General features: G+C 35.9%; 1 protein-coding gene and 1 pseudogene across 3 annotated transcripts in view; one reads left to right on the top strand and one right to left on the bottom strand.

The window, feature by feature from the left end:
• Nucleotides 1-18,194, top strand: part of CDC42BPA (CDC42 binding protein kinase alpha) — a 270,792-nt gene that overhangs the window by 179,990 nt on the left and 72,608 nt on the right. For all 3 annotated transcript variants that reach the window (XM_007464175.1, XM_007464176.1, XM_007464177.1), the window contains exons 15-16: nt 3,529-3,634; nt 13,629-13,753. In XM_007464175.1, coding sequence (XP_007464237.1) covers nt 3,529-3,634; nt 13,629-13,753 — 231 coding nt within the window. The remainder of the gene's footprint in view (nt 1-3,528; nt 3,635-13,628; nt 13,754-18,194) is intronic.
• LOC103073431 (sialomucin core protein 24 pseudogene) lies at nt 1,675-3,233 on the bottom strand (annotated as a pseudogene).

Below are 18,194 nucleotides of genomic sequence, written 5' to 3'. Positions count from 1 at the left end.
CAAAAATAACACCATGCTTGTAATCTGATAGAAAGTACCAGTAGATGATTCAGGACAGAGAGGAGAAAAGAGTACTTGAGCAGGCGCATAAGCAAAGAGCAACCTTAGCTACGTTTTTCTCCTGTGTTAAGAGAAGAATTAAGTAGAGTGTATGATCACAGGGGAAGGTACATGGGGTGTTGGGAACTTGTTTTTCTGTTGTTAGGGTTGGGCATGTTGAATTTGAGGTGCTTGGGAGACAACTTTGGGGAGATATCAAGTCAGCAATTTGAAGCCCAGAAAAGCTTCAGATGTAGATTCAGAGTTTCTCAGCGTAATGGATAATAATTGAAATAGGTGGTATAATAGATGGGATAGCTCAGGGAAAATGTGTAAAAAAAAAAAAAAAAGTTGAGCACCTGTGACAAAATGCCTGGGAGCATTGGCATTTACGTGGAGGAAAGAGGGGGTGGGGGACTTACAAATACAGCTGAAAAGTCTAAATGTAGGCTGAATATCAAGAAAGTGGGTATCACTGAAGCCAAGGGAGGACAGCATTTCAAGAGGGAGGGAATGGACAACACTGTCAAAGGTAGCCAGTAGATTGGATATAATAACAGTTGAGACAATAATGAGTTTTGGGACAACAGTTTTTTTGAGGTGGTGGCAGCAGAAGTCAGATTTTGGCACAGGGAGGAAAATTTAGGCAGTGAGGAAGTGGATACGGTAAACTGTCAAGATTTCAAGGTGGTTGCCAGTGAATGGGAAGACAAGGAAAGTGGAAAATGAAGTGTGACGTAGAGTTTAGGGGAGAGTTTGTTTATTTCGTTTCAGTATGCGAGAGACTTAAGTTCTGTTTAACACTAATAGGAAAAAACAAAAATGGTTGTATATAGAAATTTTACTCAGTTTATTCATATACTTATTTTTCTGAAAGGGTGCTTCTTTGTCATTTTTCGTTTTTTTTTCATTGTTGTTTGTTGTTTGGAGTTGCTTCTGAATCAAGAAAGATTCCTGGGCTTCCCTGGTGGCGCAGTGGTTGAGAGTCCGCCTGCCGATGCAGGGGACACGGGTTCGTGCCCCGGTCCGGGAAGATCCCACATGCCGCAGAGCGGCTGGGCCCGTGAGCCATGGCCACTGAGCCTGCGCATCCGGAGCCTGTGCTCCGCAACGGGAGAGGCCACAGCAGTGAGAGGCCCGCGTACCGCAAAAAAAAAAAAAAGAAAGAAAGATTCCTAAACATAACTAAATTTCACATTTTGATTATAGATAAGAAGGAAAGGGACACATTTGTTTGGACACAGGATGGTTATTTTCCTAGAAGTTATCATTTAAATTATAATTTAATTTATATTCAATAATTTAGTGAGGAAGGGATTTTTAAGATTACATTTTTAAAATCAGCCGTTACTTATGTTGTTTATTGACTTGGAAGCGATCATAAAATTACCCAGAACTGCTTCACATTGAAATTCATTTGCTGCTAACTAACATCCTCCATCAAACTGCTGTAGAGATAAGCCTCTTTATTTGCACTTCAACTCAGTATTCAAAAACTGATTCCCCTTTCTCCCGTAGGAGGTTTTTGTTGTTGTTTCTTTTTTTTTTTTTGTCTTTTTGTCTTTTAAGACACTGTTTTTTATTTTCTCAATGATATAAGGTGCTTTACAAGTATGAACAATAACCTGCTACACTTTAATGTTTTGGTATCCTTTCCATTGATTTCTTTAAATCTGGAATGTAATTCCCTGTGTGGCATCTGTTTTCTAATGTAGAAAAAATAACTTATCAAACACTAAATTTTACTCTAAGGATACTAAATTTATAAATTTATTCCACTTTTGAAATGATAGCCCCAAATCCACCTGATTGATGCTCATTTGGCACGTTCTTCTCAATTCTGGTCGCTAAACTAAATCCTGAGTTAGGATGAAAATAATGCAGCTTTCAGGCTTTGAAATGACTACACTGAAATCGCCAAAAGGGTCATGAGGTTGTCTGCGCAGGACAATGTTTTCCATCACTTACAGAGTCACATTTGGCATGTCAAGAAGAGAGGACACAATCCCACAGCAGCAGACATTTAAAATAAAAGAAGACAGCCACAAGGATTCGTGCAGAATATTTTAAATATGCCTGTTGAGCAAAATGATTTAACTGATTTTTCTTCAAGGGCAGTGCTCCTGCATGCATCCTTTGAAAACTTAAAGATCCTAGAATAGCGTCTTCCATGTGGGACATCTTGAAAGATAATATTTTGGTTTCAGTGGGTTACACACCAGTTCTTGTTAATTTAGCGGGTCTGTTTACAGAGTGTGGTGGTTTTCGTTCTTTAGATTTGCAGAGCTTATAGAGAAAGAAAATTACAGCCTGCACACCCAAGACAAGGACAGTTCTTCCAATGAAACTGGCGGCATCAAAGGTAGCCTTCGGCGCAGGTTGTGAAGTCGGAGTTAAAGAGCTATCAGTTGTACCTGATGTAGTAGTTGTGCTGGAAGCTGTAGAAGCGGAAGGCAGAGTTGTGGTTTTAGCTGTAGAGTTGCTTGGCAATGGTGTGGCGGTGGACGCAGGACAGAATTCTGTGCTCTTCACCACCTTGCAATCACGAACTGTTGAATTATCTGAACAGTAGCCATTACCTTTGCATTTTATGCAAAAGCAGGTAGTGTTAGCAGCATTAGCATCAAAACAGGAAACCCCGTTGTTGCGGCTTTCAGAGATTTCTGGTGCTGGAGTGGTGCCCGGCGGAGCGGCGGCGGCACTGGGGCTGTCCTGGTGGTAGTCGGTAAAGCCGAGGGTGTAGTCACGTTCGGGGCCAGCGTGGTGTTCTTGAGCCGCGCTCGTCACGCAGAGCGCTGCCAAAGCAGCGGGCGGGGCAGCGCCAGTGTCGCGGCCTCCGCGCTGGCCTTCGAGCACGTCTGTCTCTCTGTCCCCTGCGGTGCCGCCTCCCAGACTCCTCCCTTTGGAGGTTTTTTAAAAGTTCGTTAGAACTGTGTTTACCCCTAAGGGTGAATCAGTTCTGTCCCTTAGAACTATCATTTTAAATAAGTTTTATAATATTGTATGTATGTATGTATGTATGTGTAGATAGGTAGGTACGTAGGGAGGAAGGAAGGCAGGAGTAATGGAAGGATGGGCTTAGTGTGTTGAGAGAACTGTTGGAAATGTGAGCTGAATTTTCTATGCAATCTAGAGCTGAGTGTAAGCAATTGTATTGTGGTCCCTATACCCTCCTTTTTCCCTAGCTTCCTCATTTCCCCATGCTTTCTAGGATATTTACAACTGAATAAGGTGAGCATAATCAGGTTGTCTTCCTCAGATTTTCAAATGAAGAACAAAATAGACATTATTAAGCAGACAAATCTATTTATTAATTAAAAGGAAATGATTTTGACTTCCCAATTTTAAGGGAAATGTTTGGGATTTGGAGCAATTGAGATATAAGTAGCTTTTCAGAATAAGGCATATGATACAATAGCCAATCTGAGATACCATTATTTTACCTTTAATTCAATTCTTTTTTCCTTTTATATTTTTGCATCGTATTAGTCAAAGTGAAAGGGAAGAATTTGAAAATGAGTTCAAACAACAGTATGAACGAGAAAAAGTGTTACTAATGGAAGAAAACAAAAAACTGACAAGTGAGCTTGATAAGGTGAGTGATTTAATCTCATTGATATTCATTGATACATGCTAGATGTTCAGCACTATCATAGCAATTATAGATATAATTTTATATTTGGTGTACATTTTTTTATTTAATATTCCTCCTAAACACGAGGATTGCTTCTATGTACAGGCAATTTTTCATTTTACCAATCTGTACAGGAGTCTTCTTGGAGAGAGGACTTGGCTTACCTTGTCTTATTCTTTGTCCCATTTATTTTTTGAGCCCCTGTTCTTTATTTCACTTTCCATCTCTCTTTTACTATTAATCACTTACTTTGTCATGGCTAAGCTAAGGCCTGTCTTTGGCAAGAACAGGAACAACTGAGCCAAACTAGAGAAATTTTGACAGTTCTAATGTCATATTCATGATGGAGAACTGATAATAGCTAGAAGTAATACCATTGGTAGTTAAGAAGCCAAAGAAACCAACTCTGCCTATAAACTCTACAGCTTGAATAAAGAGCTGAACCATAGATTAAACCTAGATTAAAACAGCTAGATTTATGAACAAAATTTTAAATACTTAAAGGAATCTTTTTCCATTTAGTATCTCAGATTTCTTGAACTGACATCATTCTGCATTTCTTGTCCCAGTTGTGAACAGCTGTAAAATCCTAATATTAATCAGCAGTTTTAATAGTTTTACTTACTTTTAAATAATAAGGTTTGGATAATTGTGCTTTGTAATGAGTTCAAGGATTTTCCTGCAGTAAAAGTATTATGTTCAATTAATAGTCATTTCAATAACACATTGAAAGACAATGGCTAAATAGTCATAAAAGAGAGACTTTTCATTCATTCTATCTCAATTTTCCATTGTGTTCCATATTTCTTTTTATTTCTGTCACTATTTTCCCAATGGTTATTCAGTTTTCTAAGCATTTAAAAATGACTTTGCTTGTTTGGTTGCAAACTACTTGAGAAAGAACTCTGTTAGTTTATTTTGTAATTACAAAGCTGATGCACACAAACACTGTGGAAAGTGGCCAAATAGTAAGTAGTATAAATTATTTTTTTAACTATGAATACTGTATGAACATTATTGTATAACTCTTAGTTATTTCCACTAAAATAAAACTCACAGTATTTAAACTTTATCCAAATAGGTCACATAACTGTTATTTAATGGGCTTAACCAATATGACTACAAAATTAAACATCATTTCTGTCTACCAGACAGAATTTTAAGATTCTGTTAAGAGTGACCTTGAGGTAAGAAATATAATTAAACTCTAGAAGGTCACTTCATGTAGAGTTTATAAGCAAATTACCTAGTAAAAGATGGTATTGTAGTTAGAGAAAAATTGAATTGTGATATAATCAAATCGAATGTAGATCAAATCTTGTATTCACCCCTTGGTTTCATTTCATTATTAACCGTAAAGTTCTGGCAAGTTTACCAGAAGTACATCTTTAGAAATAATTTTTAAACAATACTCTTTTGATTTTGATGAGATCTGAAGGATAAAAATAAAAGCCTATCTCCTAATTTTATAGAAAATAGAATATTACCTTGTCTTGCTAAATTGAGAGATGTGGTAAAGGATGTGAACAGAACTTTGAGAGCAAATCATATGGTTGGCAAGTATTCAGTGACAAATGATAACAAGGAAATGTTTATTTCTGGAGAAATAGGGGAGGATCTGGGTCTTCTTCCATTTGAACCATTTCTCTATTTTTGCTCCTTTTATTCAGCTTTACTTCTCTGTCAGTCCACCTAACTGCACATCTTCACTGTTTCTTTCCATTTATTCATTTTTTGGTTTGGTTGAATTGGGTATTTTCCCCAAGAGGGATAACCAAAGAATACCTTTGCCATTGCTACACCAACTGTTCCATTGGGAACCTGCTTGAAGAGAACCGAATTCCTTCTCAACAGAACTTGAGATATAGAAACCAAAAAGCAATTAGTATGTTAATTTTGAAACTTATATAACTAATAGAGTCTCATAGTCAGATTTTTTAACTTCAAAAATAAAAATTAAAAAGGAAATAGAAAAAAGTTTGTTGATATTTTCAGAAGTCTGTATTCAAAGTTTCTATTAAAGGTAACTTATTGCAAGTAAAATTAGCCATATATGCCAAGGAGTGGAAGTAAATGGTTTCCAGTAAGAAAATATTATCATTTGTATCTTGTTTTTAAATAATTATTTTACATAAAAGCAAAATTACACAAAATGTGGAAAATATTCAACATAAAAGTTACCTATGATTTCATTAACATGAAACAACTATTTTACTTTTATATGTTCCTTTCCAGGTTTTGTTGTATATGTATTATTACATAATTTCAGTCATATGTACATTTTATTTTCTAATCTGCCGTTTCATTTAAAACATGAGCATTTTTCCATATTCCTGTGTAGTCTTATAATTATCATAAGCCAGATATGTCAATTTACAAATAGTAAAACCTTCTCATTCCCAAACATGCAAAATGAAGTAATACTTAGGTAGAATTTACTTTGTGCAGGCCCTCTCCTGAGTTACTTTATATAAACCATATAATTCTCACAATAACTCTGTGAGGTATACCCTATTGTTCCTACCATTTTACAGATGAGGAAATTGAGGCAAAGGGAGATTAAGCTACTCTTGTAATCTCAAAACTAGGGAGTGGCAGGATGGGATTGGAACACAGGTAGTCTGGCTCCAGAGCCCCTGTGCTTTAATTCAGTAAGAATGAAAAGATTAACTTTTCCTGACAAATACTAAACACATCTATTTAAGACTCCTTTTAACTACTGTAACATGACTGCAAAAATTTGTATTTCCGCCTCTTCTTGCAAATCTCCAACTGAAACCCCAATCACAGATTGTAAGTCAAAAGCAATGGTGATCAGAAAAGGATGTGTTGTAGGAATTAGTGAAGACACTGCATCTGCAAAAATCATTCTCCAAAATAGCTGGTAGACTTCTGGCTATGCTAACATGAAGAGATTGATGAATCCGCTCAAGAAAAAAAAAGTTTCAGAGTGGACACAGTTGTTGAAAACAGACATTTCAGAGCTCCCAGAGTTAACCAAAGGAAGACAACTACAAAACATTACTGAGATAAATTAAGGAATATCTAAACAAATGGAGAGATATACTGCATATTGTTAGGACTGCAGTTCTCTCCTAATAGATCTATGGATTTGGGGAAATCACTATCAAAATTTTGGTAGGCTTTTTTGTTAGAACTGGCAAGCCTATCCTTAAATTTATATGGGAATACAGAAGATCTACAATAGCAAAAATATTTGGCGCGGGGCAGGGAGGCGAGGGGTACAGAAGTTGGAGGATTTACAGTACAGAATTTCGAAACTTACTGTAAATCTATAGTAATCAAAAGATGGTAACATTGGCATAATGGAACAGAGTAGAGAGTCCAAAAATAAGACGTCATATTTATTGTTGATTGATTTGCAGCAAAAGTACCAAGGCAATTCAATGGGAAAAAGACAATCTTTTCAACAAATGGTGCTGGAATAATTGGATATCTATGTGTAAAAAATTAACTTAGATCCTTACCTCATAACATACACAATTAATTCAAAGTGGATCATAAACTGAAATATGAGGTAAGCATAGGAGAAAATCTTTGTGATTTGGCGTTAGTCAAAGATTTTGTAGATATGACACAAAGCACAACCCTTGAGAGAAAAATAATTATAAATTGGACCTCATCAAAATTTAAAGACAACATTAAGAAAATGAAAAGACATATATAGATGAAGAGAAAAGATTTTCAAATAATTTATCTGATAAAAGACATATTTGGAATGTATAAAGAACTCTTAAAACTCAATAATAAGAAATAATACAAACAACCCAGTGGAAAAAAACTGGGGGAAAGTTGAAAAGACATTTCATGAAAGAAGATATATGAATAACAAATAAGCACGTGAAAAGATGTTCACTATCATTAGTCATTAGGAACAATGTAAGTTAAACCATAGTAACATATTGTTGCACAGGCTCAAGGGTTAATCAGTCAGTGACCATACCAGCTGTTGGCAAGGATATGGAGGAACTGAAACTCCTACACTGCTTGTAGAAGTGCAAGATGGTATAACTACTTCAGAAAACAGTTTTGAAATTTCTCAAAAAGTTAAGCATACACTTAGCCTATAACTCGGAAATTCTCCTAGATATTTATCCAGAAGAATTGAAAACATAGTCCCTTTAGAAACTTGTATATGAATGTTCATAGCATCATTATTCATAATAGCAAATAACCGGAAACAGTGCACATGTTCATCAAGTAGTGAACGGATAAATAAAGTGTACTAATATCCATGTAATAGAATACTACCCAGCTATAAAAAGGAGTTAGTTTCTGATATGTGCAACACTGTGGTTGAACCTCAATAATACGATAAGTGAAAAAAGCCTGATACAAAAAACTATATATTGTATGATTTCATTCATATTACGTTTCTAGAAAAGGCAAAACTATAGACACAGAAAATAGATCAGTGATGCCTAGAACTCATGGTGGAAGCCAGGATTGACTGCAAACCAGCTTGAGGGAAATTTCTCAGGTATTGGAAGTGTTCCCAAACCAGATTGTGGTGATTATTGCACAAATGTTTAAATTTACTAAAAATCATCAAACCATAAGTGTTATAATGAGTGAATTTTATAGTATGTAAATTATACCTTAATAAACCTATAAAAAGAAAATAGCTGGTAAAATACATTTTTAGAGGTAAATAGCACACCCTGGAGTTCAAAACATAAGTTCCTTGTTCTCCATAGGCAGATAACGATGTGCGTTGGTAGTGACAGGTTCTCTGACCCATTTTCTTTCTAAGAAGACAATGAGGTTGAGGATAGGATTAAATGGGGAATGCATAAAGTAATTTGTCTTTTGGCAGAGGGGAAGAAATGAAGCTTTGCATTGTGACTTGTGCTAAAACTGCCTATCTCCCATGGAAGTACACACACACCACAAAAAACCTGGGTCATTAGGAGAATTCCAGATGAACTTAGATTAGGGAGTTGGCAAAACTTGTACATTTCTTCTAGTTTGTCCAGTTTATTGGCAGAGAAAATTCCAAGCCAATATCTTTGATAAATATAGATGCAAAAATCCTCAACAAAATATTAGGAAACCGAATCCAACAACCATAAAAAGGATCATACACCATGATCAAGCTGGATTCATCCCAGGGTTACATGGATGGTTCAACATATGCAAATCAGTCAGTGTGATAAACCACATCAACATAAGAAAAGACAAAAATTACATGATCATCTCAATAGATGCAGAAAAAGCATTTGATAAAACTCAACATCCATTCATGATAAAAACTCTTTCCAAAGTGGGTATAGAGGGAACATACCTCAGCATATAAAAGCTATTTATGGCAAACCCATAGCCAACATAATACTCAAAGGTGAAAAGCTGAAAGCCTTTCTGCTAAAATCTGGAACAAGACAAGGATGCCCACTCTTACCACTTCTGTTCAACATAGTATTAGAAATCCTAGCCACAGCAGTAAGACAAGAAAAAGAAATAAAAGGTATCCAAATTGGAAGGGAAGAGGTAAAGTTGTCATTGTATGCAGATGACATGATACCATATATAGGAAACCCTAAAGACTCCACACAGAAACTACTAGAACCAGTAAATGAATTCAGCAAGGTAGCAGTATACAAGATTAACATGCAGAAATCAGTTACATTTCTTTACACTAACAATGAAATCTCAGACAGGGAAAGTGAAAAGACAATCCCTTTTAAAATCGCATCAATAAAAATACAAACAAATTTAGGAATAAACCTGACCAAGGAGGTGACAGACTTATATGCTAAGAACTATAAAACATTGATAAAGGAAATTGAAAATGATTCAAAGAAATGGAAAGATATCCCATGCTCTTAGATTGGAAGAATTAATATTGTTAAAATGGCCATACTACCCAAAACAGTCTACAGATTTAATGTGATCTCTGTCAAATTACCCATGTCATTTTTTACAGAACTAGAACAAATATTCCTAAAATTTATATGGAACCACAACAAAAAACATAAAACAGAATTGCCAAAGCAATCCTGAGGAAAAAGAACAAAGCTGGAGACATAATCCTCCCAGACTTCAGACAATACTACAAAACTACAGTAATCAAAACAGCTTGGTATTGGCTGACAAAAACAGACATATGGATCAGTGGAACAGAACAGAGAGGCCAGAAATAAACCCACACACCTATGGTCAATTAATCTTCAACAAAGGAGGCAAGAATATACAATGGAGAAAAGACAGTCTCTTCAGCAAGTAGGGTTGGGAGAGCTGGATAGCTGCATATAAAACAATGAAGTTAAAACACTCCCTCACACCATACACAAAAATAAACTCAGAATGGCTTGAAGACTTAAATATTAAGACATAGTACCATAAATCTCCTAGAAGAGAACATAGGCAAAACATTCTCTGATGTAAATCATAGCAATAGTTTCTTATGTCAGACCCAGGAAGAGCCACTGTTTCAGTAAGAGACCAAGGACAGAATCCAGTGTCCCAGCTTGAAAGCAAGTCAGGCAGGAGTTCCCTCTTACTAGGGTCAGCCTTTTTTTCTATTCAGGCCTTCAACTGATTGAATGGGAACCATCCACATTAGGAAGGTAGTCTGCTTTATTCAGTCAATCAATTCAAATGTTAATCTCACCCAGAGACACCTTCAAAGACACAACCAGAATGTTTGACCAAATGTCTAGGCACCCTATGACCCAATCAAGTTGACTCATAAATTTAACCATCACATGGCCCCTCATCTTCACAAACCTATAAATAATTCTTGTAGGAAAAATTCGTCTCCTTCAAGCTGAGTAATCAGAAAGAAAACTAACACAATATCTCTACAAATATATCAGAAAGGAAGAAAGGAATAGTAATAACTAATGGCATATTGAGACCATTTATCAGAAAAATGAAGCCATGAAATAAAAATTGTATGCAAATATCTTATCATGAACTTTTAAAAACTAAATAAACAAGAATTTTTGCTTCTGTGACAGATTAGCTTACATCATACCTACCACCTCACCAAGAAGAGCTATAAAGCTGGACTTTTAAAAAAAATGTTTTTAATACTGTAGCAATACTGCCTGGAAGTATTCATCTGCAGGAAGGCACTGGAGAGATAAGAAGACAGCTGAGACTTTACTGACCCAGATCCTTTAGAAAGGAGTAGTACAGAGAGATGAGCCCAGCATTCAGTGCCAGTTTTCCTCTTGAGGCATTTGCAGATATGAAAGCTGTAGCAGAGAATCCAGGAAGTTGAGCACAGTATTCCACAGTATCACAAGTTTAGAGAGAAAAACTGAATATCAATGCCCACCAAGGTGCAGGATCCTTGGTAATCAATTCAAGCTTTCAATTGAACTCATCGAAAAGGCTACATTTTAGAAATAAGGGTGAACCAAAGAGAGACGAGCCCTCTCAGTGACTGAAACCCGGCCTCTAAGTAACTGAATCCATGATCTGTCTAATTGCCTACCAGAAGTAAAAGTAAGCAGTCTCTGGAGGAAGATATTATATAGAGCCTCAAATTATCTCTAAAATTTTCATACACTATATGTGGCATGCAGTAAGAAATTACAATGCATACCAACAGATACAACCAAAGAAAACCAAGATATAAAAGTATAATAGCAAAAACAAAGTAAGAAAAAATAAATGAGAAGAAAACCAGGCAGTCAGTATAAACAGACCCACACAGTTCTGAGTATTGGAATTTTCTTAATTGAACTTTAAAATAACTATGATATATTCAAGAAGATAAACATGATGAAGAATTTCAGCAGGCAACTGGAATCTATACAAAACAGTCAAGTAAATCTTTAGAAGTGAAAAATAAAATAAATGAAAAATCCCAACAGAAAATTTTAACAGTAGATTGGAAAGAACCAAAGAAAGGAAGGGGTAAATAAAAAACTTCCCATACTGAAGTCTGGATATAGATTTAAAAGGACAGAAATACAGGGACTTCCCTGGTGGTCCAGTGGTAAAGAATCCACCTTACAATGCAGGGGATGCTGGTTCGACCCCTGGTCAGGGAACTAAGATCCCACATGTCATGGGGCAACTAAGCCTGCATGCCACAACTACTTGCATGCCTCAACTAGAGCCCATGTGCCACAAACTACAGAGCCCATGTGCTCTGGAACCCGCACACCACAGCTACAGAGCCCATGTGCCCTGGAGCCTACGTGCCACAACGAGAGAAGAGAAAACCTGCATGCCACAACTAGAGAGCCCATGCACCACAACAAAGATCCCGTGCACCGCGACTAAGACCAGACGCAGCCAAAAATAAATAAATAATAAATTTTAAAAGATATATTAAGAAAAAAGGACAGAAATACATAAAAGTGGATGTGAGACATAGGGGACGTGATGAAAAGATGACATACAAATATTTGCTTTCCCAGAAGGAGAGGAGAGAGACTGTGGTAGAAGCAATATTTGCAGAGTTAATGGCCCATAATTTTCCAAAACCTCTGAGAAGTATTTAGACACAAATTCAAGAAATGCCACAAACCCTAAAAGTGATAAATAGAAATTAAATCCCTTAGGCACATTATAGAAAAATTGCTAAAAACCAACCAACCAAAGAAAATCCTAGAAGCAGCCAGAGAAGAAAGACACATTGTATTCGAAGGAGCAAAAGCTAAACTTAAAGCTGTCTTTACAACAGAAAAAAATGGAACCCAGGATAAAAAGGAATGACATCTATAAATAATAAAAAGGAATAGAAAGGAAAATAACTGCCAATCTAGAAAATTAGATACAGCAAAAAGTGTCTTTCAAAGATGAAGGCAAAAATTCAGACTGTAGAGAACTCTGCAGGACAAACAACCTACTTTCTTCAACAAATAAATTACAAGAAAAATTAAAGTGTTGGAGGGGAACTGCTATGTACTAAATGTTTGTGTCCCTCCAAAATTCAGATGTTGACACCTAGTACTATTTGGAGGTATAGCCTTTGGGAGATGATTAGGTCATGAAGGTAGAGCCTTCATGAATAAGCTTAGTGCTCTTATAAAAGAGACCCCACAGAGCTCCCTCATCCCACAACCATCTGTAAACCAGGAAGTGGGCCCTTGCCAGACACTGAATCTGCTGGTGCCTTGATCTTGGACTTGGCAGCGTCCAGAACTATCAGAAATAAATGTTTCTTTAAGCCACTCAGACTGTGATATTCCACTACCGCAGCCCAAATGGAGTAATCTGGAGCCCATAAGTAAAAAAGACTTAAAAGATAGAGCAACCATTAAGTTACGTTTACTTGTTGGTATGATTCAATTTAACAGACTGTTAAGTCTTTTGATGTTTTGAAACAAGTGGAAATTTAAACAATTACTAGCTATGTGATAATGTAAGGAAACTTGTTAAATTTGTTTAAATATGATAATGATATTGTGGTTATACGTAAAAAGGGAGCCTTATTTTCTAGGGATATACACAGAAATATATATGGATAAAATTATATGATGTCTGGTATTTGCTGCAGAATAATACCGGAGGAAAGGGTAAGAAGACAGGAGTACAAATGAAATAAGGTTGACATTGAGGTGATAATTGTTGAAGTTAGTGATGGTGGGCTCATGGGAATTCACTTATACTCTTCTGTTCATTTTTGTATATGCTTGAAATTATAAGTTTTTTTAAAAAGAGGATGACATAGAGATATTTTTGGACAAAAAAATGAGAGATGCTGTTACCAACAGAACTGGGGAGTTCTTCAGGCAAATGGAGAATGTTCACAGATGGAACCAATTCAATATGGGGAGAATGGGAAAAGCAAGGGCAGAAGGAGAATTCAGAGTACTTGATGTTTCCACATTCAGTGGCCAGAGGGTGCATCATAATAGGAAATCAGAAAGACAAGCATTTTTGAGTTATCAGATTTAACAAGAGGCATGTGAACACCTTGAATTCCTGTTCCTAAAAGTCACACGTCTTTAAGTACCTTAAAACTGCCTTTCAGCTTACCACTTTGTATGAGAACTTAAGTACATGCAACCAGCAGTTAGAAGAAGAGGTAAAAGATCTAGCAGACAAGAAGGAATCCGTTGCACATTGGGAAGCTCAAATCACAGAAGTAATTCAGTGGTGAGTACTCTCTTAAATCTGTTTTTGTGGGTAATTTTTGGCCATATAGTCAAGTTGGTATGAATTCCAGGAGGAATATTTATTACTGGTCTGTGCTTTTGTGTTGTCTGCTATTTTCCTCTTTTCTCTAACTCCATCAAATATTCCATATCAGCTTTTACACAGTTGCATTGGAAGCTGATATTTCTTTCTAAGAAAAGAAAATGTTATTGTCTCCTAAGACAGTTGGTCCTTAAAGAACTGAAGAAACTCATTCACTAGCTATCGATGTTCCTTTCTAAGATCAAAATTGCTGTATTTGTGATTACTTTAAGAAACAGAAAGCCTGGAGAATATTTTACAAGCTGAAGATGTGCTTTCACCTTTTTCATAATTATAACAGACTAATTCACACACGGCATTTTTAAAACATTAAATGGTTACAGTTTAGTTTTATCAACTGTTCTTTAAGCCCCTAGGATTTAATTTGGGATAATTGCCTTAGTAACTTTCATATTAATTAATTCAAATGATTGTTCTGGTATTTGTAAAAATTTGTATATTTTTATAATACTTGAAGAAAGTAGAATCCAACAGGGACTTTATTTTCTAATGCAAATAGCCTAACCTTTTATATTTACTTTGTTAACTTTCTGACTCTTTTTTAGCACGTTATTGATGTTTTATTTATATAAACAACTACTGGTTTCTTCAAATATTTATGGACCAATAATTTGGTGAGAATGTTAGTTTATCATGCTCTTATTTTTGTTCTCTAAGCATTTTTTCCTGCTTATACCAGCTTAATACCCTCCATCTTAAGTGAAATCATAAGTGAATAAACACTGCCTTTTTAAGTAATCTTACCCAAATGACTCAAATATTTTGATATTGACTTAACTATAGAGCTCTTAGCTCAGCTTTAGCTTATGAATGTGACTGTTGAGTGCATATCTGAAGGAAAATGCCCAAATTGTGGAAATATGGTTGTGTTCCAAATAGTACAGTTAATGGTTCATTAATATTTAATTGAGATCCTTGTCATAAACTCTACATTTCTGAAGCAAAATCATTTTAATCTTTAGCCGTGCTTATAATATCAAACATTATGACTTTTCATTTGTAACTCCATTATTATGTAATCAAATTTGTAATAAGATGTTAATGAAAATGACTTTACAGAAGACAAAACTGATTTGGCCAAAGCCTGAGATCCTAGACCACTGATCTTTTCAAGTGATTGCATGATGGGTTCAGATGGAATGGGAAGTGGTTCTAGTAAAGAAGCTTTAAATCTGGACTATCTGGAAAGGGTTAGTAGAAAGGATGAAGATGAAAATTTTTATGTGATAACTACAAAGCACTCTTTTTACACATTTCACATTCAAGTGAAATATGCAGAAGAAATCAGGAATACAGTGAATTCACTTTGCGTTAAAGCTGTTATTTAGAAATGGACTAATATATTAGATAATGAATTATTAAATACCTAATAGGCTAAAAGTAAAAGATATACTCACTGTTCTCAGAGTTCTCACCTATTTGAAAGTTATATCTCTGAGATATTCTGTGCAAGATTATAAAGGTCAGAAGTCTCAAGTTATTCCTGTTTTTTTAATCTGGTATATTAAAAAATGAAGTAATGCCAAAACAAGGTTTTGGAAACTTGAGATATGCAGTGTTTTAAATGTTTCCATTGGCCAAATTAACAGTTTTAAAATAAAACAAACACTGCTCTATATAAGACTTCATTTGAATGCATTTCTAATGGGCTTGTTACTCTGCTCCCTCTGCCTTTTCCTATGAAATACCTCTTTCATGTGAAAGAAAACCTTTTAGGTCAAGGAGACCTTGTTGCTCATGCTGTATTGGAACAGGGACCTTTCTTCTCACCACTGACTCATCAGAAGACTTCACTCTTTCTCTTTGAAATGGTACTACAAGGAGAGGTTGAAGTAATAGGCTGGTCCATAAGATTCATTTTTTAGATGTATCTCTAAGAATGTATAATGCATTCTTCTGGTATAATAGGAGATAGAATGGTCTGTAAAGTAGGGTACTTTGCCTTCAAGTACTAGCTTATGGTGTAACATTTAAAAGTTTAAAAACTAATGTGATCAGAGCTGGATACAAGTAACAAGACTTAAATGTAAATTGTCTTATGTATTGTACAAATACTGATTTCTCTATATGAGTATAGAGGAGAATTACTTCAGACTGGGTGCTAAAGAAAGTTGGGGGTAATCAGTGGAACTATAATGCATTTTCTGAAAACACTGAGTTCAATAAAGGGTGCTACTATTCCTATAAAAGAATCGTAGGAAATAAGACCAATAAAGTTATTGCAGCACAATTAACATGACTACTGGGTAAGAATCAGAACTTCACTTATTTACAAGAAGAAGGAGAAGGCTTTTCTGCAAAGGATTATGGAATTGATTGAGGTGATGCATTAGGAAGGTAACTCTTCATAGTGGTGTTCAGCATGAAATAGAAGGAAATTTGGGGGAAGCTGAACAAATGGAGAAGACATGGAAGAAGGATCTGTAGGACTTAATCAATTATAAATGAAGGGCGAGAGATGAGGAGGAATTAGTATTTCTGAAACTGTGTGTTGGAGAGATTAAGAAAATGGTGATATGACTGAAGTAAGAAAAGTCAGGAGAAGGAACCAGCTTTGGGGAGCATGATATAATCAACTTTAGTTGTTCTTTTGTTTGTTGGTGAGTCTGAGATCACTCTGAGAAATCTGAGTGGAGATTTCCAATATGCTTGAGAAAAGATGACTTAAAGGTTAGGATTAGAAATATAAATTTGGGAATTTAATTTCTAGTAAATAAGGCCATTGGAGTTGTTGGGTTTTATAATAGAAAGAAGGATAATGGCGAGGGTGATAATAGTAGAAGATAGAGGAAACAGCTGTGTAAGACAACCAGGAAAATGTTTTAATAATCAGGAAAGGGTTTCAGTAGTGAAACTTTTATTTTCCTTTGTTTAAATTCATTCACATTATTTGAAACATTCCTCATTCATTAACTTTCATTCCTGTGTAGTAATAGTTTACAGTGATTAAAAAATAGTATGTTGTAGGCATTGGGCTGAAAATTCACATGTTTCCTCATTTAGTTATCACAACAGTCCTATGAAGTAGATATTATTATTATTCCCATCTTATAACTGAGATAGCAGAGAGAGGGGGTAAATGACTTATCCAAAGACACACAACTGCTAAACAGTGAGCTAGGATTTGAACCTAGTTCTATATGACTCAAGAGTCAAGTTCTTAATCACTCTACTATATGTGTCCTGACTCCCAAACTTTTTTTTTAATTTTAATTTTATGTTGGAGTATAGTTGATTAACAATGTTGTGTTAGTCTCAAGTGTACAAAGTGATTCAGTTATACATATATATGTATCTATTCTTTTTCAAATTATTTTCCCATTTAGGTTATTACGGAATATTGAGCAGAGTTCCCTGTGCTATACAGTAGGTCCTTGTTGGTTATCTATTTTAATTATAGCAGTGTCTCAAGCTCCCAATCTCTCCCTCCCCCAACCCTTCTCCCGTGGTAACCATAAGTTCGCTAAGTCTGTGCTGACTGCCAAACTTTTTAAGGACCATGTCTTATATGTCTTCTTCAGTCTTCCTAATATGTCTACATAATAATCAGTATTTAGTAAATATTTCTTGATTATTTTGACTTAGCCAAAGAAAAGATGAGAGACTTGCCTCTAAAACTTTTTTTTTTAAACGTCTTTATTGGAGTATATATGTTCCCATATCTCTTCCCTCTTTGTCTCCCTCCCTCCCACCCTCCCTATCCCACCCCTCCAGACAGCCACAAAGAACCGAGCCGGTTTCCCTGTGCCATGCGGCTGCTTCCCACTAGCTATCTATTTAACGTTTGGTAGTGTATATATGTCCATGCCACTCTCTCACTTTGTCCCAGCATACCCTTCCCCCTCCCCGTATCCTCAACTCCATTCTCTAGTAGGTCTGTGTCTTTATTCCCATCTTGCCCCTAGGTTCTTCATGACCATTTTTATCTTTTTTTTTAGATTCCATATATATGTGTTTGCATACGGTATTTGTTTTTCTCTTTATGACTTACTTCACTCCATATGACAGATTCTAGGTCCATCCACCTCACTACAAATAACTCAATTTCATTTCTTTTTATGGCTGAGTAGTATTCCAGTGTATATATGTGCCACATCTTCTTTATCCATTCATCTGTTGATGGACACTTAGGTTGCTTCCATGTCCTGGCTATTGTAAATAGAGCTGTGATGAACATTTTGGTACATGACTCTTTTCGTTGTTCGTTTTTTTTTTTTTGGTACGCGGGCCTCTCACTGTTGTGGCTTCTCCCGTTGCGGAGCACAGGCTCCGGACGCGCAGGCTCAGCGGCCATGGCTCACGGGCCCAGCCGCTCTGCGGCATGTGGGATCTTCCCGGA

This window comes from Lipotes vexillifer, unplaced genomic scaffold, assembly GCF_000442215.2.
Source record: "Lipotes vexillifer unplaced genomic scaffold, Lipotes_vexillifer_v1.1 scaffold64, whole genome shotgun sequence".
In the NCBI taxonomy this organism is placed as follows: Eukaryota; Metazoa; Chordata; class Mammalia; order Artiodactyla; family Lipotidae; genus Lipotes; species Lipotes vexillifer.
This window is presented reverse-complemented; position numbering and strand designations above follow the sequence as displayed.